At 42.3% G+C, this 22456-nt stretch overlaps 1 protein-coding gene across 10 annotated transcripts in view; it reads left to right on the top strand.

Moving 5' to 3' along the window:
- LOC126457690 (uncharacterized) overlaps window positions 1-22456 on the top strand; it is a 358927-nt gene that overhangs the window by 77201 nt on the left and 259270 nt on the right. Inside the window, exons 2-3 of one of the 10 annotated variants that reach the window (XM_050094200.1) lie at window positions 5742-5969; window positions 8990-9371. The exons of 5 other annotated variants lie outside the window; for them this stretch is intronic. In XM_050094200.1, coding sequence (XP_049950157.1) covers window positions 5742-5969; window positions 8990-9051 — 290 coding nt within the window. In that variant the 3' untranslated portion in view covers window positions 9052-9371. Of the gene's footprint in view, window positions 1-5741; window positions 5970-8989; window positions 9372-22456 lie in introns of those variants that run through there. 4 more of the 10 variants (XR_007585502.1, XM_050094210.1, XM_050094205.1 and 1 more) reach the window with 4 other exon arrangements.

Raw genomic sequence — 22456 nt, 5'->3', positions numbered from 1 at the left:
CGCACCGGTTCTGTTAGAATTAAGGTATCTGCTGCACTTGCAATGAACTGTGAATACGGTTTACAGTATCACCAAGTACACATAGCTCTAAAAGTATGGATCTTAGAGCTCATGTCTTCTGGATATTTTGCTTGTGTTTTCATCCAAACTACCACCTCCCAGACTATGGAATACTTCTACACTGTGTATATTGTGAACAGTTATAGACATATCACAGCTTCTTTCGGACTATCACTTTTGATCCATTAAGAGAGTTCTGTTGAATTATTTCTGAAGTGAATTACCGAATAAAATCATAAATCAGGTCTGATATCGGGTATTCAAAATGGTTCAAATGCCTCTGAGCACTATGGTACTTAACATCTGAGGTCATCAGTCCCCTAGAACTTAGAACTACTTAAACCTAACTAACCTAAGGAGATCACACACAACGACGCCCGAGGCAGGATTCGAACCTGCGACTGTAGCCGTCGCGTGGTTCCGGACTGAAGCGCATAGAACCGCTCGGCCACGGCGGCAGGCTATCCGGTATCCTCGTACATTGTCCACTAAATGACATTTCGGAAGTGTATAGTATGTTGTTCGGAATAATTCAAGGATCGAGGCTTCGATGTGGGCGACATTGCCCATAATGTGATTCCGCGTTAATGAGTACCATAAGACTTCAGTTTGCTGAATCAATTTGGTTTCTTACGGAGGACACTTCATTCCTCCAAAACGGTCGTCATCCGAGGGTATAAAAGGGGTTCTGCAACGACAACGAGTTTGGCATTCAATCATGTCTGCTTTTTTCGAGTCGCTCGGAATGCTTTGTCGCACTTTCGAACTACGAGTAACTTCTGCTGGAAGGGGAGAAAGTTGTATATAGGACTTTGAAGACATTTTCTCACATCCAGATACCTTGCCACTACTGAGTCGTTTTAGTTTATATTGCTTGATCAATTACGTCAGTGTCGACTAGGTAGGTCTTTTGAGCCCACTCAGCGAATCCACCTTCCGCGGTGAAACAGTTTCGGAAAAGCGAAATCAGTACTTCGACCTACTCTCCTTGATTTGTCGAGAGTGACTTAATAAGTGAAATAGATGTATATACTGTACCAATACATGTTAAGATTTTTTGTCAGATCAGCTAGTGACTGTTTAATTTAAATCTCATGGCTGCTTTCAGGTTTTGCTTTTAACAAGGCTCCGAAGTCTTTTAAACGTATATTGAAGCTCTTATTGTGTTGACAGAAACTTAGTAACGTATCACTCGAACTGTGACGGGTCTTTGCATTTCTCTGGAACCTTTTAAGGCACATACAGGTCTAAGATACCGTTTGCAAATACTCGCAGAATTGACCATTTTGTGCTTCACACCCTCGTCATTAAAGGAGCTGAACATTCGATCTTGACAGCTCAAATACGCTGCAGTTAAATTGCTGAGGTCGAATGCTTTGCTATCTCCATTAACATTCTTTTCACCAGAAGCCGTTGAATCTGTATCAGCCCAAAGATCACTGAACTTCTCATTCATAATAAATGATTCGCGAAGTTTGGGTCTGTTACCAGGTCATGTAAGAGATTTCCCTATTAGTCGCTTCTGTAACTAAAATGCTGGAGGTACTTGTAAGAAATGGAATGAAATGAGCTTATGGAATTTGTCAGAAATATTGTCCAGAACGGTCTCATACAAATCCAGCCTGTGGCACCAGTTTTAATCATTTAATAACTATATGAATTTTGAAAGCTTGTGACTGGTGTTGCTAACCTTTTACACTCGAGAAGTAAAAAAGCATGACGCGAAGATGTGATACATACTGGAATGCGCATTCAAAACTTCTTGAAGGAATGGTGAAAAGAGGACTCCAGCCTTATTTATGCAACAAAAAAGCTACCGCACCATATACGTTATGCTGACTTGGGACAGTAGTCAATTTAGAGTGTTGCAGGAAGCAACACAAGTTTTAGATCATTTCTCTGTGTGTGTGATATTGAACGATTCTTCCCATGCGGTCGTCTGTTCAAGTCCTCATTGTAATTAAAAAACCAGAAAATGTAAATCTTGAAGTGTAGGTTCTGCTATTTGGGATAATATTTTTGGAATATCTACTTAGGCATATCATGCCGCCTTCACAATACAGAGATTGACTCGTGCGTAACACTGCATTCTCAGTGTTTGTTTGTGTACACTGAATTGTAACACAAGACGTCACGTTCTTCGTTGCCTCTATGAAATGTTTTGGTGTGCTGACTGAAAAATTTTCTCATGTGTTTCATTTCAGAAGTTTCCTTAAAAACTATATGAGGGACTTACAAACGTAAGAGGTACTGCCGTAATGAAAAGCAATGAAAAATGCGCTACAAGTCTCTAACTAAACACACTACTATCAAAGGGATTAAAGGAAGGTAAAAGATAAGTACGAGCAGGCGCATAAAAAACAATGTTAAACAATAAGTAGCATGAACAACAAAACAGAGGGAGAATCATGAAACAATTAGAAAGTCAAATAGGGGCCACATTATTGACGCTATGGAAGAAAGCGAGTACAATGAAAAAACTCTTACATTATGTACAGGAAACAACGTAGTGAAACTGACAACAAGTGTACAAAAAACCTGCTGCATAATAAAAACAAACTGCAATTACTGGAAACACATTACTAGATCACAGAGTATAAAGAGAAGTGCAAGAGCCCTATAGTTACCATATTGAGTTCTCATTCCAAAGAACAGAAGGAAACATGTCCAGTCATATTAAGAGCAAACTACAGATCCAGCAGTGAGAGGATGTATTGTCTTCTTGGCAGATGCCATCGTGCCTAAGAACATTAAACAGTATGGAGGGGTAGACAGGGTCACAAAGCACAAACGCATATTAGTTTGGATCAATTATGGCATCTATTATGAAGAATCACCGACACGAATACATTCCCAGACCATAGCACTCCCTCACTCATTGCAGGTTGTTTGCACTGAGTCGTTTCACACCGTACACGCCACCCGCCTTATACCCGAACGAGCATAAAACGTCTTTCGCCTAAAAAAGCCGCTCAAAACAGGTCCAGTTAAGATACTGGACAGCAATATCAAGCCTTCGTCGCCAATGAACAGCAGTCGACGTGAGCGTACGAATCTGGCACCTGCAGTAGACGCCGGAAAATACCGACTTTCGCTTGATGATTGTTGAGCAGACACTGTTGGTAACCCTTTGCTTTCGCTTGATGATTGTTGAGCAGACACTATTGGTAACCCTTTGGTTCATCAGGGTCGTCTTTTCCCCAACTGTTGTATGCCGTTTCATTCGTACACATTTCCGCAGCTGCCTGTCACTCCTGTCATCTATGGTCCATGCTGCCCCACTGCTCATGCTGTCGGTTTTGGATAGTGCAGTTTTGCCATACGCAGTACAGTTTAAGCAGGGCGTCAATTGAACAGTTTACAAACTCAGGCGTGCATCCACCCTTGGCCCGAAAGGCAATTATCATACCCCTTTGGACGTCAGATAAATAGTTTTGTTTCCGCATTATGAGAAAGACTGCACTGTCCGCCGCGGCGGCCTGGCACGCTTTATACAGCCTCCACTGTTAATGTTGCACCCTACCGTCAGTCAGTGAATATCTCGTGCTGATGCCGAACAAAGGCGGTGGTCACATTACTGTGACGGAACCGTGTAAGTACTAGTAAATTGGTCTTAACGTAAATAGTAAAAGAGCTGTGATGCCTCAATCGTACAATATGTGGAACATCACAAGAAGTTAAGTGAGACTTTCCATGCAAGGCTGTCACTTCTTTGGCCCTAAATTTAATTTGAGTGCAACATGAAAACAAACGAATTCTATTGGTACCTATTAATCTTCTCAAACAAGTGATTTTCAGGAGACTTAACAAGAACAATGTTTTAACGCGTTACGTTCTTTATCTTGACGAGGAGTGAAAGACTGTTGGAGAGTCATCCACTTGGAGATATTTGTGCTTTTCAGTGAAACATCAGCTACAAGATCGTAAAGAGAATTGCTACGAGCTCCTTCAATACTCTTCATTCCTTACTACAAACGGTAGAGCGGGGTGTTTGATGTCAGAACCAATGAAAAGCCCAACTTTTTCAGCAAAATATCTGGCTAACTTTTAGTGGGGCAGAACCTTACTAGAAAGGGAAACATTCGCAAACATAATTGAGTAAAGTACTACTATTGTCAATTTAGTTGTGAGATAATAACAATCCAACAAGAACTTGGAGGACCACTGCATTTGTATATTGGAGCACGAAGTTAAATGCGAGAACTTGTCCGACATGAGCGTAGCGTCTATGTCACTGTTGATTCTTTCTTTTTTATTTTCTGGGACGAGCGGACTGTTCAAGAAATGACCCATTTTTCTGTCATATACATCATAGCCAATTACCGTGTGGGATGTTAGGCGGACAGATTGGATTCCAATACCAACCTTATGGGGAATGATTTCCAATTACAGCATTTAGCTTATAGCCAGGAGAGCACTTAGTATAATTCAATGAAAGTATGTAATTTTAGTAGGGTACACTCAGAACAAGGGATAAATTACTCGGGGCAATCGTACTACTGCACTTATGCCATTGTCGCTACCAGCTGGAGTGTCAAGAGTATTCTACTTTCGTCGAACGGATTTCAACTGCCAGATTCTCCTAGGCCATGTGTCTCCTGTGCCAAACGCAATTATCGTTTGATAGTTCAAGTTACTAACGATTAGAGTGACGTACATGCTGCGATGTATTGGTACTACTCTTATGGAGTTCAAATAATGCATGGGACGATATTAGGCACTTACGACATCTGCGCGCTCTTTGGAATATTGGGTTGATATTGTAGGGTCGAGCCTACATGACTGCTTTCTTTCCCCGTCAAAAAATTATGTTTGCCCAAAAATTACCGAAGCATCACTGAGGAATGTGAATGTAAGCAAATACAAGACGCATTAAAATAAGTATTTAAAAGTGGTAAAAAATGTTAGTCTCCTGAAGAATTGATGTATCAAACATCAAGATGCTAATACAACAATAAACGGATAATTTTTTAGGACAGTGAAATAACTCACATGGTCATCCTACGAATATTGCTTAAGAATGAAACGAAGGAACAAAAATTATTAAAGGCAATAAAGTTTGCGTGATTGTGTATTTTAGTGTTAGTAATTTCCAACTTGTTTATTAAGGTCGGACAGTCAGTAAAAACGTCCCCTGCCATCGATTAAACACAAAATATTCCCCAGTTCGTAAATAATTACAGTTCACTATAGAGTTCAACATATCAGAATTCTCTTAATCATGAGTAGATATGATAAGTTAATGATAATTAGGTATAATTACAAATTAGTGGTCATATTTCCGTCCTATCTGTTGTACTTGCCAACAAGTGTGCATGCTTTCGTGTTGCGATGCAGTACATCTTCATATATTATACATAAATGTCAGAAATATCCGGTATTCTCTTACTGTAGCTTCCCTAAATGTAGCCACATGGTTTTCATGTATGTCGAAGACACTGTCAGTCTCAGAACCACACTACCAGACAACATCAGTATCATTACCATATGGCGGACATATGTTTAGCACGTGGCAGAGTTCGTGGTAAGAGTCTTTAGAGTTGCACTATACCTCAGTATTGTCACGCTAGCAGATGGTGCAAATATAGCACACAGTAGTGTTGCAGTGCTAAGTGGGAGAGTTGCACTATTAGCGATTAGACGAAATAAAGATCTGTGATTACGATCATTGTCTTTTACAGCACTGGTAGCAGTGGTGGAGGTCTACGGACAACAAGAAGGGACGACCACCGTCAGCATCGGGAATGAGGAACTAAGCACCGGCAATATCACGGCTGAGAATATATTTCTGGGAAGGTCGTCCTACACGGAAGATGACGATGATACCATTTGTGTCGCAGCAGACAACAAGTTCTACTTGTATGCTAATTCCCTGAAGCTGTATTCTTGCTACAACCAGCTACCGAAAGGTAAGTTAATTCAAATACTACTATTTTCTGTGCATGATTGACAAGATAACATTAGACTGTTTTGCATCTTATTTTGCCAACGGTTCTTCCGTGAATGTGAAAACATGAATGAAACCAAATCATCAAGGATCAGTGACTGCCCTTACCGAAATTACGAAATTACAACTCTTCATCATTCTCCAACAAAACCATTCAGAGGAATTTGCTGCTTATATTTAGACCACCTTTTACACTAAATTTCTTTCCCCGCAAAACTACTGCATGTTTTTAACATCTACACACCGTTGAATTCTTTTACGAGGATTATGTCGTGTAACGCGACGTCAAGTTCGAAATGGGCTATAGTTTCAGCATTTTACGAAAAGACATTTTAACAGGCGACGGAAGTTGCCATCTGTACCGCGGTCCATAGCATGTGCTTAATTTTCACAGTCAATGTGTTGGCAGCGTTGTACTCAAACCTACACTAAGTTAAACACTGTAAATCGATAGGTAACGTACACTTTTCGTCGTACCCTGTAGACGGCCGAGAAGTGGATTAGTGTGTATAAACAATACCCGTCATACGTTTAGGAACATGTAGAAATAGGCATCGAAGTTTAAAATTTAGCGACGCGTTGACGTAGAGACGAAGGATTAGGTGAACATGGGCAGTGATAAGTGAACGTTCTGGACTACATCTAATCGGAAACATCATGCTAGCATTAAATTATGGCACACACTCATTCACTTAGTTAACATTGTACAATGTAATATGTGAACGAAATATATGCTACTTATAGACGATGACACAGTGCGCTAGTACAACCATTGCTGAAAATGTCCGAAATTTGGGGCATTTATAAATAGGAGCATGCCTCATATTTTAGTTAGGATTCAATGAACACTGAAAAAAGAACCTGGTAAAAGCACTTTACTTAGGCCAGATCAAAGTATCTAGAAAAAAGGATAGGGAAGTAGTGTTGTCGTAGTACTACTTAAGATTTCCACTGAATTAGAAATTGTGCCTGCATGCGTTTTGGTTACCACGAGAGTAGCTGTTACATGAAAGGTAAATAATGAATCTGTAGATGGACATGTCTACAAAACTAGAGGTAAAATCTACATGTGTAGTAAGTTTGTTACTACGCAAACACGACATTATTTATCTGGTCTTTTCGTGGCCACTGTTGTAAGCAGGCTGATACATTGCAGTCATCAAGAACAGTGGTTAAGGAAAACGCACCTTCTATCGAAGCTTTCAGGACAGCTGTACTTATACTGTGAAATTGTTCATCGTGTCCTAGAAAAATATCACAATTAAAACTCATGATGAGCCGACCGAAATGCCCCAGTCGCAGGTGCAATAATATTTCGGACAATTAATAAACAGAAGGTTGCCTCGTATCTCGCACAAAGCTGAAGTCCATAACCTCACAGAGATCGTGCAGAGTATCATGGTCGCAGTTTCAAGAGAATAATTCTTCAAACTCTAACAAAATGTGAATCTTCTAGAGTTGGGGAAAATGACAGGTCTCACCACAACAAACTTTTGGGCTGTCTCAAAACAATTAACATTTTGGTGATCTTGCGCTCTCCACACTTGGCATTCTCTGTGATGGATAAGGGTATAGAATTCATTCAGAGTTTCTGCAGGGTAATTTCGTCGTTTAGCGTCCGAAGTTCTGACTATGACGATAGCTTCTGACAACACGGTGCAATTGTAAGTTCTTCGTGATTGCGTTTATCTGTTGCCTGTTCAACTCTAATAATTGAGTTTATGTCAGCGAAGAGCGTCTTTGTGTGTCTTTTGATGTTCGTGACTGTTAAGTATCACTAAGGCTAAGTCCCATCACAAATCAGCAATCATCTATCCCGTTATCTGTCTAAACGGGAAAGATGATTTTACTTCTGTCCGACTTCTGACTAATACTTCCAACCGTAAAACTTTTAATCTCCAGATCGGTTTTAGAACAATCTAGTAACGCTTAACATGCGTACTACTATTGCAAGAGTAAAAGAGAAAACTGACTGTAACATCTCCATTGCCAAATTACATTGTAATCACAGCGAACTTAGAGCTTGATGCGGCTCCATCCCTTTTCTAGGATAAATGCTTTCTTTGGTGAATTTATGGTCTGGGATTTAACCTTCGTAAGTAATGGTTTCTTCCATTCTTTCCTTACGGTTTCTGTTTAGTAACATATGATATTCTTTCATTCACTTCTTTTCTTATGTGAAGCATTAATATTTACATAAAATTGTTGTTTATCAAACTGCGAAGAGAGTAAATAATGTTGTCAGTAGCTGTCATCACTGTCAAGATAACTGACTTTTCTATTCCTTTTTGCAACAAAACGATGTTCGTTATGGGTTTTACAATCGGGTTGTTACAAGTGGTTGGGCGAACGTTCGGACGGCGGAATACCGTTTCTGACGTGTACACGAAGGACAGAGTAAACGCATTTCTTCCAGTCACGTTGGATTGTTCCAGGCTTAAGATGGTCTCGTGCGGCGCAGCTTTCCAATGAAATCGCTGACGTGCGACAAAGTTTTACGGTTACTGGGGAACGGCAGTTCTGACCATTTTCCAAATCACAAACTCAGGGGTCGCCAGATCAGTTCCCAGCAAAGTAAACCGAGGTCCCTAAGGTTCTCGTCATTTGCCTCGTCACAGGATACATGTGTTGCTTACTGAATGCTTCGCACGCCAGGAGCATTACCCTCCTAGAGGAATGTGATTCTAGTGACATCCTTAAACTTTCGAAATACGCTATAAGACAGGTTTATTCGCGTCGTCAACCTTCCAACTGTGTGCTATAGTACCAGTAGGGATAAGAACCCTGTAAATAGCACACTGTGTGACCCCACACTATCTCTCACACACGATCATAACATAATCTTGTCACAATGCTAACAGTGAAATTCGCGCTATGTAAAAAAGGTGAAGGCTTACCGTTGTCTCATCACTAGTAAAATTAAACTGCTATGTTATTTTTGTACTTCCTATCTTTAGTAAAGCGCGTTTCTCCTCGTTGCAGTTTACGTGGTGAAACCAAAGAGTCAGTGTAAACCATACCTGTCAGATTGTCCCAGGAACTAGGAGTATTGCCAGTCCGTTGCCTCAGCTTGAATCGTCTGCGAGGGAGTGGAGACTAAATGGCTGACCTGCTGACTGAAGACATCTGCTGTTTCCAGAGAAGCCAAGAAACTGCAAGAGTGTCAGAACTTGACAAATTTATTTAAACATAAACAATGGAATCTCATATCCTATTCTGTGTCAGCTTCTGATTACTTCACGACATGCAGTAAATTTCATTTCTGTAAAGATTAGTATTAAAAACATTGCATTTGTATTCTTTTTATCTTTCTGTTGTTTCTGTAATAGTTGTATGCTGACGCAATAAAAGTGTAGTTTCGTGACGTCTACTCTTATACTTAACCAGCAAAAGAAATTTCTCTACCTACAGGTTCACGAAAATACTGACAAACCAAAAATGGTTCAAATGGCTCTGAGCACTATGGGACTTAACTTCTAAGGTCATCAGTCCCCTAGAACTTAAAACTACTTAAACCTAACTAACCTAAGGACATCACACACATCCATGCCCGAGGCAGGATTCGAACCTGCGACCGTAGCGGTCACGCTGTTCCAGACTGTAGCGCCTTTAACCGCTTGGCCACAGCGGCCGGCTACTGACAAACAAACGCTTATTATTAATATCACCAAGTGCATTTCATCCATTATTCACGCTGACCCCCTATAATCCCAATATCCAGTTCCAATCGTAACACACTGACTGCCACGTGGACACCGGCGGCCACAGCAAAGAATCACGACTGACGTCACGGCTGGTCCTTACCTGCTCTGGGAAATACGTGAAACATTTGTAATCCAGAGGAAATGATGTCATATCTCACGGTTCTATATGGATTTATTGCAAGTTATTATGCAAAGTAAACTTTGAAATATTACTCTAAGATGCGGGTTCACATTATCGAAGTAGTAAAAGTGACCGTGTACCGTCTCAATTAGTAGATCTTCTCAATTGAAGCGTAAGTAGAAGTGCTTACTGAAAAGTAATGTCTCTTAATTTTTATATGTAAAAATTTATAACGCTTTTTGAATAAAATAAACTTTATTAACATTCTACACCCTTATTCTTCGTGTCACGACGTTTATCCAAACGAAGAACAGTTTCTGATACACTCACTGTAGAATGTTTGACTTAGTTGAAGGGGCCAACACAATACTTCTACTTTCACCGCTTCATCACTATCAAAGTGAAACCCACTAAAAGTTTTCTTCGTGTTTTGGAACGAGATGACGGGCGGATGGGGCATAGTCGGGGTGTATGGAAGATGCTCTGTGACCTCGTGTACAAGGTGTCGGGTTGTTGCACATGTCGCAGCGCTTGTGCATGCTGCGTCGTTGTCTTGATGAGGGAAAGGTAGCTCCATCTGTGCAAGAACTCTTCGATTCGTCTTTTGAGTTTCTTGAAGGAATACAACAAGCCTTGTCACACGCTACAGTACGTAGCCCTCGATAGGCAGAGGGTTGCAAATGCGTTATGGAATCGAGTAATATACACGACGCTTAATAGTTCAACATGCATTGTTAACACAATGAAAAATTAGGAGACATACATGCCGCCTTATCAAGTGCAAAGCCATTTTGCACAATAACTATTAATTCAATGATTTCCCTATTAATAAACTCTGACTTTTGAATTTTAATTAGTATTGTCTTTTATTGAAAGAAAAAATACTTTCAATTTTAACCTCCCTAGTACCAGAGAAGTCAACTGTAAAAAAGAGTCCTTTGTTTTCATGACTGTTAGTTTAAAACCATATGACTTTCTCCGTCAAAGAAAGTTTTATCTAGACATGATCAGTTCAGTTTTATATTTACAGAACATCGAAATTTATGTGTAGCTTTTCACTAACGGGCGCTGGGGTCAATACGAGCGCTGTATGAATTTCCTTTCTTCATGTGAATGCAGCATTTCTGCAATTATAATGATGCCTTATGCTAGAACAGTTTTTAATTTATGTTTCCGTGTTTGTTCATTAAAACACTGTAAATTACTTGCGGCTTCGATGACCTCAAGGGTACTCAGTGAAACAATGAATTTTGGTATTAGATATGTCAATTTAATAAGCCAAATAAAGAAACGAAAACAATATAATGGGAATTAAAACTTATTATATTTTAGTTTTATAGTCTTATAACCAGCGAGTAGAGGCGAAGAACGACAGAGAGATGAAATTATGCATTCACAGCACTAACGGAATCGTATGCGGTCGCTAACAGTGGTAAACAATATCCTGAATCGCGTTAACACGATATAACGTATTAACAGAAATTTTTTACCAGGTAAGTAAGGCTATCGCCATTGTGGTTGTACTTTCTGAATAAAAGGTAATGTTTTTCTTCTTGTGTTTTTCTTTCTCATTGCCGAATTATATTTTATATTTTATTTCAGAGGGAATTCTGATTATCTTTCACTGATATAGGAATGAGAGGATAAGTTATCGTTAAATTCTTTATGCGTACATCAACACTGAGTACTACCGTAATTTAAAGTATTATGACATGAAATAGTAAACATTGTTCCTTTCACAGAGTCGTATTTGGAGGACGAATATATTACACAATTTGCAACATCGTCATGTTGATCTTGCTACTCATCTGTTTGCATTTGCGATTGTGCCATGGATTAATATCTTCTTTTGCTGCTCCCTTCGGTGTAGTTCCACGGGAAACCAGACAAATTTCGTCCTATCTCACGAGACGATTAAGCGGTTACATTACTGTTATTCACACATATGAAAGTTCGATGATCTATTAGTAACCACGGTCTTACATTACAATATTGATTACCGAAAACTGCTTTTTTTTAGGCGATTAAAGTCTGGTACAACCCGTTCAATTATTCTTTGAGTAGAGAAAACATGAATTTACGAGTATGAGAATTTATGGTAATACCAGAAGTCTTGTGTTTAAATCTCTTTTTTGGAATGCATCCAGCTTTGGTGACACGCTCAGCTGTCGGCAGATCCCTATGTACATCAGTTATTACGTACATCAGTTATTCAAGGAAAACAGCATATTGCCAAATTAATGATACAAAATAGTGTTATATCCACATACAGAAAGATAAATCGAGATGGGTAAGAAAATTATTGTCAGTTCGATTAAGGAAATCATAAATTAATCATAATCAGCACTAAAATTAAATATAAATCCCAAATGGCGACAAAACAGGTAATTTGTTTGATAGGAGTAGCCAACAGTATACACGATGAAGAAAAAATGCCGCACGTCACGGTAGGTATTTGATTGCTCATCCCAGTTCAAGACAAAAGTGTATATACCTAACCTTAGTCCGACTCACTGGTTAACAGATATGCAGTTCGGAAAATGAGGCTCTGGTAATGCTGTTACTGCATGCAGCGGGGCTAAAAGAACAAGTAGCACTAATTCTGGGCTGAGGTGGAGCTCTCCTGTTAGCTCAGTGAGACGAGAAAATGCCGTGGGAATCGGAGACTCAGACTCAATGATGTTCAAGTTGAGTTTGCGCCAAACATTCTTTTTCAGTTAATGCATCAAACAGTATCCAGTTGACACCTTCAATTGTGGTATGTTGTGTTTTTCTTTTTAACATAAAGACGTAACACATACTTCTTACATACAAAACGTGTGCTTTGCTTTGTCTATGATACAATTAAAAACGGTTGAAAATAGTAGTGCACACAATAAAATCGAGGGTATCCAATGAGGTAAAGAAACGCAATACGTAGAGGACACTAAATAGCATATTATGTTAGATATTATATTTCCATTCTAGACATCCATCGTCCAGGCTTATCTTTACAGTGCTGGCACGTAGACCCAAGAACAAATTTCACTTTAGGAAAGTTATTCAGCTACCTTGCATTTGCAAAGACTACACAACTAGCTGTATCATATATTGCTGGACCATACACAACACGTCTGCATCAACTTTTGTTAACTTTCCCTTCCCGCTCCCCTCACACACACATACACACGAAATTAGACACTAGTGGATTAATGTCCGGATATTGTGGAGTCCAGGACATCGAAAATCCATGACCGATTCACTTCCCTGGAAATGGTTCTATTCTAAAGTGTGGCAGTGTACCATCGTTCCGAAACCTAAGGTGTAACTGAACACCAAGAGAAACTTTTTGAATGCATCGTGGAATGTATTGCAAAGGAACTAACGATGCAAGGGCACATGCAAATTCTCCAGTAATAGGTAAGGGATCAAAAGCACTTCTGTCACGATTCTAGCCTGTAGATTTGTGTTGCTGCGCCACAAAAACAAGCCACGTGCAGATGTGTTTTTTTGAGAATTCTTCTAAATTTCGTGCAGCTGTGGCTGTAAGATGGTAGTTAAGACACCGACTGTCACATGAGATCGCTTTCGCGGGTAACGTTGATATATAGCAAATAATTCTGGTGCGCACGTTTATGACACCGCACATAGGAGTGAAGGCAAGGCACGGTGGGCACTGTACACAAGTGTGATGAACTCAGGGCAGCACAGGGAACTGACGTGCTGTGAAGAACCGATACATTGCAGATAGAAGTGCACCTATTGAACTGTGTGTAGGGACCGACGAGGGCTGAGTGGACCTGACGTTGTAACTATAGAGAAAATACGTCATGGGTGTAGCCTGGAGGCGCAAATGCAGAGTAGTCTTGTCGCCACTATGTCCATGTTTAGAATCCGAGTGAGTAACGATTGTTTACGTTGTACACCAACCTCGACGAGATTCTGGTGATGAATTTGTTGGCCAACCGGCCTGCTGAAACTACTACCAAGCTCCGCTGCAAGGACGCGCTATAGCTGTGACGGGGCAGGCCCACCTTGGAGCTACACCGGCGCGAGGAGCGAGAGGGCCGCTAGCCTCTGCTCTCTGGGTGACATCGTCCGGTGGACTGCACGCTGCCATTCGCTGGGGCGGGTCAGAGGAACTAACTAGCGACCTCCCGGGTGAAGAGCAGACTGCGGTCACTCACGAATATGCCCTGGCTGCTAAGTCTTACTGTAACTATGGTGGCCAGATACACTCCTGGAAAATGAAATAAAATCACCGTGAATTCATTGTCCCAGGAAGGGGAAACTTTATTGACACATTCCTGGGGTCAGATACATTACATGATCACACTGATAGAACCACAGGCACATAGACACAGGCGACAGAGCATGCACAATGTCGGCACTAGTACAGTGTATATCCACCTTTCGCAGCAATGCAGGCTGCTATTCTCCCATGGAGACGATAGTAGAGATGCTGGATGTAGTCCTGTGGAGCGGCTTGCCGTGCCATTTCCACCTGGCGCCTCAGTTGGACCAGCGTTTGTGCTGGACGTGCAGACTGCGTGAGACGACGCTTCATCCAGTCCCAAACATGCTCAATGGGGACAGATCCGGAGATCTTGCTGGCCAGGGTAGTTGACTTACACCTTCTAGAGCACGTTGGGTGGCACGGGATACAAGCGGACGTGCATTGTCCTGTTGGAACAGCAAGTTCCCTTGCCGGTCTAGGAATGGTAGAACGATGGGTTGGATGACGGTTTGGATGTACCGTGCACTATTCAGTGTCCTCTCGACGATCACCAGTGGTGTACGGCCAGTGTAGGAGATCGCTCCCCACACCATGATGCCGGGTGTTGGCCCTGTGTGCCTCGGTCGTATGCAGTCCTGATTGTGGCGCTCACCTGCACGGCGCCAAACACGCATACGACCATCATTGGCACCAAGGCAGAAGCGACTCTCATCGCTGAAGACGACACGTCTCCATTCGTCCCTCCATTCACGCCTGTCGCGACACCACTGGAGGCGGGCTGCACGATGTTGGGGCGTGAGCGGAAGACGGCCTAACGGTGTGCGGGACCGTAGCCCAGCTTCATGGTTGCGAATGGTCCTCGCCGATACCCCAGGAGCAACAGTGTCCCTAATTTGCTGGGAAGTGGCGGTGCGGTCCCCTACGGCACTGCGTAGGATCCTACGGTCTTGGCGTGCATCCGTGCGTCGCTGCGGTCCGGTCCCAGGTCGACGGACACGTGCACCTTCCGCCGACCACTGGCGACAACATCGATGTACTGTGGAGACCTCACGCCCCACGTGTTGAGCAGTTCGGCAGTACGTCCACCCGGCCTCCCGCATGCCCACTATACGCCCTCGCTCAAAGTCCGTCAACTGCACATACGGTTCACGTCCACGCTGTCGCGGCATGCTGCCAGTGTTAAAGACTGCGATGGTGCTCCGTATGCCACGGCAAACTGGCTGACACTGACGGCGGCGGTGCACAAATGCAGCGCAGCTAGCGCCATTGGACGGCCAACACCGCGGTTCCTGGTGTGTCCGCTGTGCCGTGCGTGTGATCATTGCTTGTACAGCCCTCTCGCAGTGTCCGGAGCAAGTATGGTGGGTCTGACACACCGGTGTCAATGTGTTCTTTTTTCCATTTCCAGGAGTGTATTTTCCCTTTGGCGCTGTACGTGGGATCCCAAGCTACCTATGCAGCCAAAATACTCGGCGACCCGTTAGCCGTGAGGTGCGTAGGAGCGCTATGTCTGCAACAGCTGGTTGGCGGACGCCGATGCAGCAGGTTTCACCATTGGTATTGATGCTGATCCACTCATGAACGCCATGTGGCGTCATCGGTGGGATCAGTGGAAGGCCCGCAGTTTAACTTTGATGCAGTAAAGTCAACGAAACAATTTCTAGTTCTTTCTGCATGCTTACACGTAAGTCACCCCCTTTCTACCCGACCACACTTATCAGCGGTCATTTCTTGTACGTGAAGGTTACCCCTTTCCCAGAAGGCCGTGCTTGAAGTGACGAAAACCGTTCTCATCATGATATCTTCTGTGGTAATGTGTACCATATTCACGAGCCACAGCAGGCCACTGATGGGAAACACTCAGCATCAAAAACGTGTTAAGATATTTATCTTTTGTGCATTTCCTCAGGAAGCTTGAGAGACTGCAGGGCATACTCACTTCTGATTCGGTGTTATGCCACTTCGTGTTCATAGGGAATATGATCTTTACTGTGATTTGACTCCATACGTTATGAAACGGTGGGCAGTAGTTAATAGTCGTGTTTGCGTGCTCTGGGGAAGGTAATATGGTTAGCTTTACATGCGTTCAAATGAACAGGGTGCCGACTTAAAGACTGCAGTGGAAGCAAGACGTTGGTGGGCCGACAAAGCGCGTTTTTCTGGGGAATGGTGAGGAGACACTTCCAGACGGCTGCGTGCCATGGTCGCATTGTGCAAAACACATTACGTTGGTGCCAGATGGGAGGCTGGCGTCCAGGTATATGGGGGAGCGCCGAGGAGTCGTCGACAGCGCATTGTAGCCTGGGAATAAAGTAGAGAATGCGCTTCTGTTAGTGACCAAGCCGCCAAAAGAAATGCAAACGTTCTGTGAATTTCGGTGGGACAGGGAAATTGGCGTCCAGATGTCCAGACTCTGTTTCAAAACATTTTTGTGAAAACATGAGGCTTTTGGCTAGTTTATGGCTATTCTTTGGAATCTTTTAAATGGACGCAGCAGGGATGTTGACAACAGTTTATGGATGGCTGTGCTTCCACTCTGTGGGATAGAGGCTGCGGAGCTGAATCTTTTTACTGTTTTCTGCCAATTAACTTTAAAGTCTCTGATTGGTGAAATCGGTTTGCAGTGCTGAGACCATTATCCGAGCTTAGAATGCCAGGCTCTAGCTCGTGATTGGCTTGTACGAAAGTGGGGGAAGTCAAAAATGAGAAATGTGCTTTTCGAACCGAGAAGAGCAGGAAGCCCAGAGAAAGGAAGACAGATCACTCTTGTACAAGTCTCTTGTACTGGGGCTTCGGTAGTAAAGAAGTGCAGGTCTCTACCTAAATAGTGAGACTTGCGTCCATTGCTAGTGTGCAACTTAGAGCCTGTGCCCGTCACATTCTGAACCGTCATAGGTACTGCTTACGTTATCATGGTCACAACGAGTGATGCGTGCGTGTGCTTATTTGTCTTCAGTCGGCTGTCTAAACATTTGACATATTGCAACACACACAGTTGTGGCACTGAGTCAAATTGGTTTGGCAGACCAGCAAATAGGTCCACCTGCACGTTGCAACCCATCAAGATTACCGTGGCTCATAGGGAAGTACCTGTGTTCTGAATTAACTGAACTCAAGGCCGTGTACTTGCATTTTTCGGGAAGGGGCATTTAATAACAGATTGCCGCCATCCATGAGTTCAGTCGCCGAACGCATCGTGGTGTGGCGCTTTCAACTGCAGGAGGATAAAGTGTTCACTGCTGCGACATAGGGCTATAACATATATTTATTAGCACACTTTTCTTTCAAACCATATCTTTCTTTTTTTTTTTTTTTTTTTTTGCATGTTAGAATATAGACACTTCCTGGTGGTGTAGTTTGGTGCCTTAACCCGAATTCACGTGTATGGAGTCAGAGAGAGAGATTAGTGTTTTAGTTAGTGTCAAGCGCTGATCCACAGCAGATCACTTGTCCACCATAGATCCAATGTTAGTAAGGCGTTTGTTAAATAAAAATGTTTGTGAAATGTTTCTTTAATATTTTTGTTGTCTTGCCACGTTTAAGATAAATAAATAGAATGTCAATTAGAGTACAACTTCTCTCTGAGTTCTAATTAACATTTCCTTCCGATTCTGTTATTGCAGTCTAGATCTGGAACATAAGGAGTACTTTTTCACTTAGTGCCCGCTGCATGGACCTTTTACTTCATTAACGATAATCTTCTTTCGAGCTGCCCTAAATAAACTTGACAGGAGCAGTCATGGTTGTCCACTATGCAGTCAGTAGACACATACACGCAGTTTAATGGATCCCACTGTAATGCCATAGGCCACTATCATTTTATAGTCCATAGTCCTGTGTTGAAATGATGCCCAACTTACGAACGATGAGAACTAGGGAACGGGAATCCAAGAAATGAAAAAGAAACCGGACAAGGATTTGAACAAGTGCTCTATGGGGGTGTAGGTTTGATGTTTCATCGGACCACTCATTGACCTGCAAGGCCTGGCACGGTTATGTGGGATGACACACAGTCCTCTTTACATTGCGATGCCCTACAAGATGTGACAGTGTTGATAGCTTCTCGTTTTCACCAACTATGAGTTTTCTAATAGTACCCAATCTCATTATGACAGATAAATATTTGATTGGAATCTGGTTAAAGATTCGCATGCTGGCATTTATTCGTCACCCTGTATATTGTTTAAGAAAGTTAGCCAACACGATTATGTAATAACAATTAGTGAAATTACAAACGGCTACAAAACAAAAGTGTTGCTCAGTGGATGTTGTTGTTGTGTCGTTGTTTATGTTACGGTTTGAAGGAGCTCTCCGAGCCTCTTTATGTCTGAGAATCTGTCGTTTCAACTGATCCCTTTAACGCTGAAAGTCCACAAAGATAACACACACACCGTCAGCACTAGTGCCAACACAAAGATGGCCGTCGTCATGTGACCGAACCCGCCGATTCCGCGTGTGACCGATTCTTAGTATTAAATAATTCTCGTACGAAATCGAGCAAAATCGTATTGTCTTTACAAAAAGTAGCTGAAAAAAAAACTGTTAGCTACATACGTCTCTCCTTACATCTTTCTCTCTACTATTTCTGTTTAAATAAATACATTTTCAGTGTACATAATAACCTTAGCTGTTTGCTGAGAAGGAGATTTTCACTCTGCAGCGAAGTGTGCGCTGATATGAAACTTACTGGCAGATTAAAACTGTGTGCCGGACCGAGACTCGAACTCGGGACCTATGCTTATGACGGGCAGGTGGTGCAAGTTGTTTGCTGCTGAGTGAAAGTCCCACGCCAGCTGTCCAGACTAGAGTGAACGCCCTTCGATAGCGGGTAGCGGCTGCCCCTCCTCTGACGCCTAGCGGACACTGGAGAAAAAATTTTAACAGTGTCTCTGTGGTAGCTTTCCGCTGCTTTTCTCCATCTTTACACGCAGAATTCCATCATAAAATTCCGAACTGATGCATACTGGAGACGTTTTTGGGGCTTAAAAGCCGCTGCCGTCCTAATGTTTGATAGCACTTTTTTCACAACTTTAGCAACAAATACCCCCAATACCCCCCCCCCCCCCCCCCCCCCCCCATGAACCATGGACCTGGCCGTTGGTGGGGAGGTTTGCGTGCCTCAACGATACACGATACAGATAGCTGTACCGTAGGTGCAACCACAACGGAGGAGTATCCGTTGAGAGGCCAGACAAACGTGCGGTTCCTGAAGAGGGGCAGCAGCCTCTCCAGTAGTTGCAGGGGCAAAAGTCTGGATGATGACTGATCTGGCCTTGTAACACTAACCAAATGGCCTTGCTGTTCTGGTACTGCGAACGGCTGAAAGCAAGGGGATACTACAGCCGTAATTTTTTCCGAGGGCATGCAGCTTTACTGTATGATTAAATGATGATGGCGTCCTTTGGGTAAAATATTCCGGAGGTAAAATAGTCCCCCATTCAGATCTCCGGGCGGGGACTACTCAGGAGGATGTCGTTATCAGGAGAAAGAAAACTGACGTTCTACGGATCGGAGCGTGGAATGTCAGATCCCTTAATCAGGCAGGTAGGTTAGAAAATTTAAAAACGGGAATGGATAGGTTAAAGTTAGATATAGTGGGAATTAGTGAAGTTCGGTGGCAGGAGGAACAAGACTTTTGGTTCGGTGAATACAGGGCTGTAGATACAAAATCAAATAGGGATAATGCAGCAGTCGGTTTAATAATGAATAAAAAAATAGGAGTACGGGTAAGCTACTACAAACAGTATAGTGATCGCATTATTGTGGCCAAAATAGACACGAAGCCCACGCTTACTACTGTAGTACAAGTTTATATGCCAACTAGCACCGCAGATGACGAAGCAATTGATGAAATGTATGATGAGATAAAAGAAATTATTCAGGTAGTGAAGGGAGACGAAAATTTAATAGTCATGGGTGACTGGAATTCGGGAGTAGGAAAAGGGAGAGAAGGAAACGTAGTAGGTGAATATGGATTGGGGGTAAGAAATGAAAGAGGAAGCCGCCTGGTAGAATTTTGCGCAGAACATAACTTAATCGTAGCTAACACGTGGTTTAAGGATCATGAAAGAAGGTTGTATACATGGAAGTACCCTGGAGATACTAAAAGGTATCAGATAGATTATATAATGGTAAGACAGAGGTTTAGGAACCAGGTTTTAAATTGTAAGACATTTCCAGGGGCAGATGTGGACTCTGACCACAACCTATTGGTTATGAACTGTAGATTAAAACTGAAGAAACTGCTAAAAGGAGGGAGTTTAAGGAGATGGGAAATGGATAAACTGAAAGAGCCAGAGGTCGTACAGAGTTTCAGGAAGAGCATAAGGTAACACTTGATAGGAATGGGGGAAAGAAATACAGTAGAAGAAGAATGGGTAGCATTGAGGGATGAAATAGTGAAGGCAGCAGAGGATCAAATAGGTAAAAAGACGAGGGCTAGTATAAACCCTTGGGTAACAGAAGAAATATTGAATTTAATTGATGAAAGGAGAAAATATAAAAATGCAGTAAATGAAGCAGGTAAAAAGGAATACAAATGTCTCAAAAATGAGATAGTCAGAAAGTGCAAAACTGCTAAGCAGGGATGTAGAGGCTTATCTCACTAGGGGTAAGATAGATACTGCCTACAGGAAAATTAAGGAGACCTTTGGAGAAAAGAGAACCACTTGTATGAATATCAAGAGCTCATATGGAAACCCAGTTCTAACCAAAGAAGGTAAAACAGAAAGGTGGACGGAGTATATAGAGGATCTATACAAGGGCGATGTACTTGAGGACAATATTATGGAAATGGAAGATGATGTAGATGAAGATGAAATGAGAGATACGATACTGCGTGAAGAGTTTGACAGAGCACTGAAAGACCAGAGTCGAAACAAGGCTCCGGGAGCAGACAACATTCCATTAGGTGAGCAAGATGTACGAGACAGGCGAAATACCCTCAGACTTCAAGGAAAAATATAATAATTCCAATCCCAAAGAAAGCCGGTGTTGACAGATGTGAAAATTACCGAACTATCAGTTTAATAAGTCACAGTTGCAAAATACTAACGTGAATTCTTTACATGCGAATGGAAAAACTGATTGAAGCCGACCTCGGGGAAGATCAGTTTGGATTCCATAGAAATGTTGGAATACGTGAGGCAATACTGACCCTACGACTTATCTTAGAAAATAGATTAAGTAAAGGGAAACCTACATTTCTAACATTTGTAGACTTAGAGAAAGCTTTTGAAAATGTTGACTGGAAAACTCTCTTTCAAATTCTGAAGGTGGCAGGGCAAAAATACAGGGAGCAATAGGCTATTTACAATTTGTACAGAAATCAGATGGCTGTTATAAGAGTCGAGGGATATGAAAGGGAAACAATGGTTGGGAAGGGAGTGAGAGAGGGTTGTAGCCTATCGCCGATGTTATTCAATCTGTATATTGAGCAAACAATAAAGGAAACAAAAGAAATGTTCGGAGTAGGTATAAAAATCCATGAAGAAGAATTAAAAACATTGAGGTTTGCCGATGACATTGTAATTCTGTCAGAGACAGCAAGGGACTTGGAAGAGCAGTTGAACGGAATGGACAGTGTCTTGAAAGGAGGGTATAAGATGAATATCAACAAAAGCAAAACGAGGATAATGGAATGGAGTCGAATTATGTCGGGTGATGCTGAGGGAATTATATTAGGTAATGAGACACTTAAAGTAGTAAAGGGGTTTTGCTATTTGGGGAGCAAAATATCTGATGATGGTCGAAGTAGAGAGGATATAAAAAGTAGACTGGCAATGGCAAGGAAAGCGTTCCTGAAGAAGAAAAATTTGTTAACATCGAGTATAGATTTAATTGTCAGGAAGTCGTTTCTGAAAGTATTTGTATGGAGTGTAGCCATGTGTGGAAGTGGAACATGGACGATAAATAGTTTGGACAGGAATAGAATAGAAGCTTTCGAAATGTGGTGGTACAGAAGAGTGCTGAAGATTCGATGGGTAGATCACATAACTAACGAGGAGGTACGGAATAGGATTGGGGAGGAGAGGAGTTTGTGGCACAGTTTGACTAGAAGAAGGGATCGGTTGGTAGGACATGAACTGAGGTATCAAGGGATCACCAATTTAGTATCGAAGGGCAGCGTGGGGGGAAAAATCGTAGAAGGAGACCAAGAGATGAATAAACTAAGCAGATTCAGAAGGATGTCGGTTGCAGTAGGTACTGGGAGATGAAGAAGCTTGCACAGGATAGGGTAGCGTGGAGGGCTGCATCTGGCCGGTCTCAGGACAGAAGACCACAACAACAACAGCACCAAATAAGCCTCATCTTAGAGGACCCATCGCAGCTCGTTACACACGCTGTGAAGGCTCCCATGCAACTGCCTTTCTTTCCACCATCTTTTCCCTTGGCGCTCCTCTTGCCAA

The sequence above is a fragment of the Schistocerca serialis genome, chromosome 2 (genome assembly GCF_023864345.2).
Source record: "Schistocerca serialis cubense isolate TAMUIC-IGC-003099 chromosome 2, iqSchSeri2.2, whole genome shotgun sequence".
NCBI lineage: Eukaryota > Metazoa > Arthropoda > Insecta > Orthoptera > Acrididae > Schistocerca > Schistocerca serialis.
The sequence above is the reverse complement of the archived record's forward strand: the minus strand, read 5'-3'. Positions and strand labels throughout refer to the sequence as shown.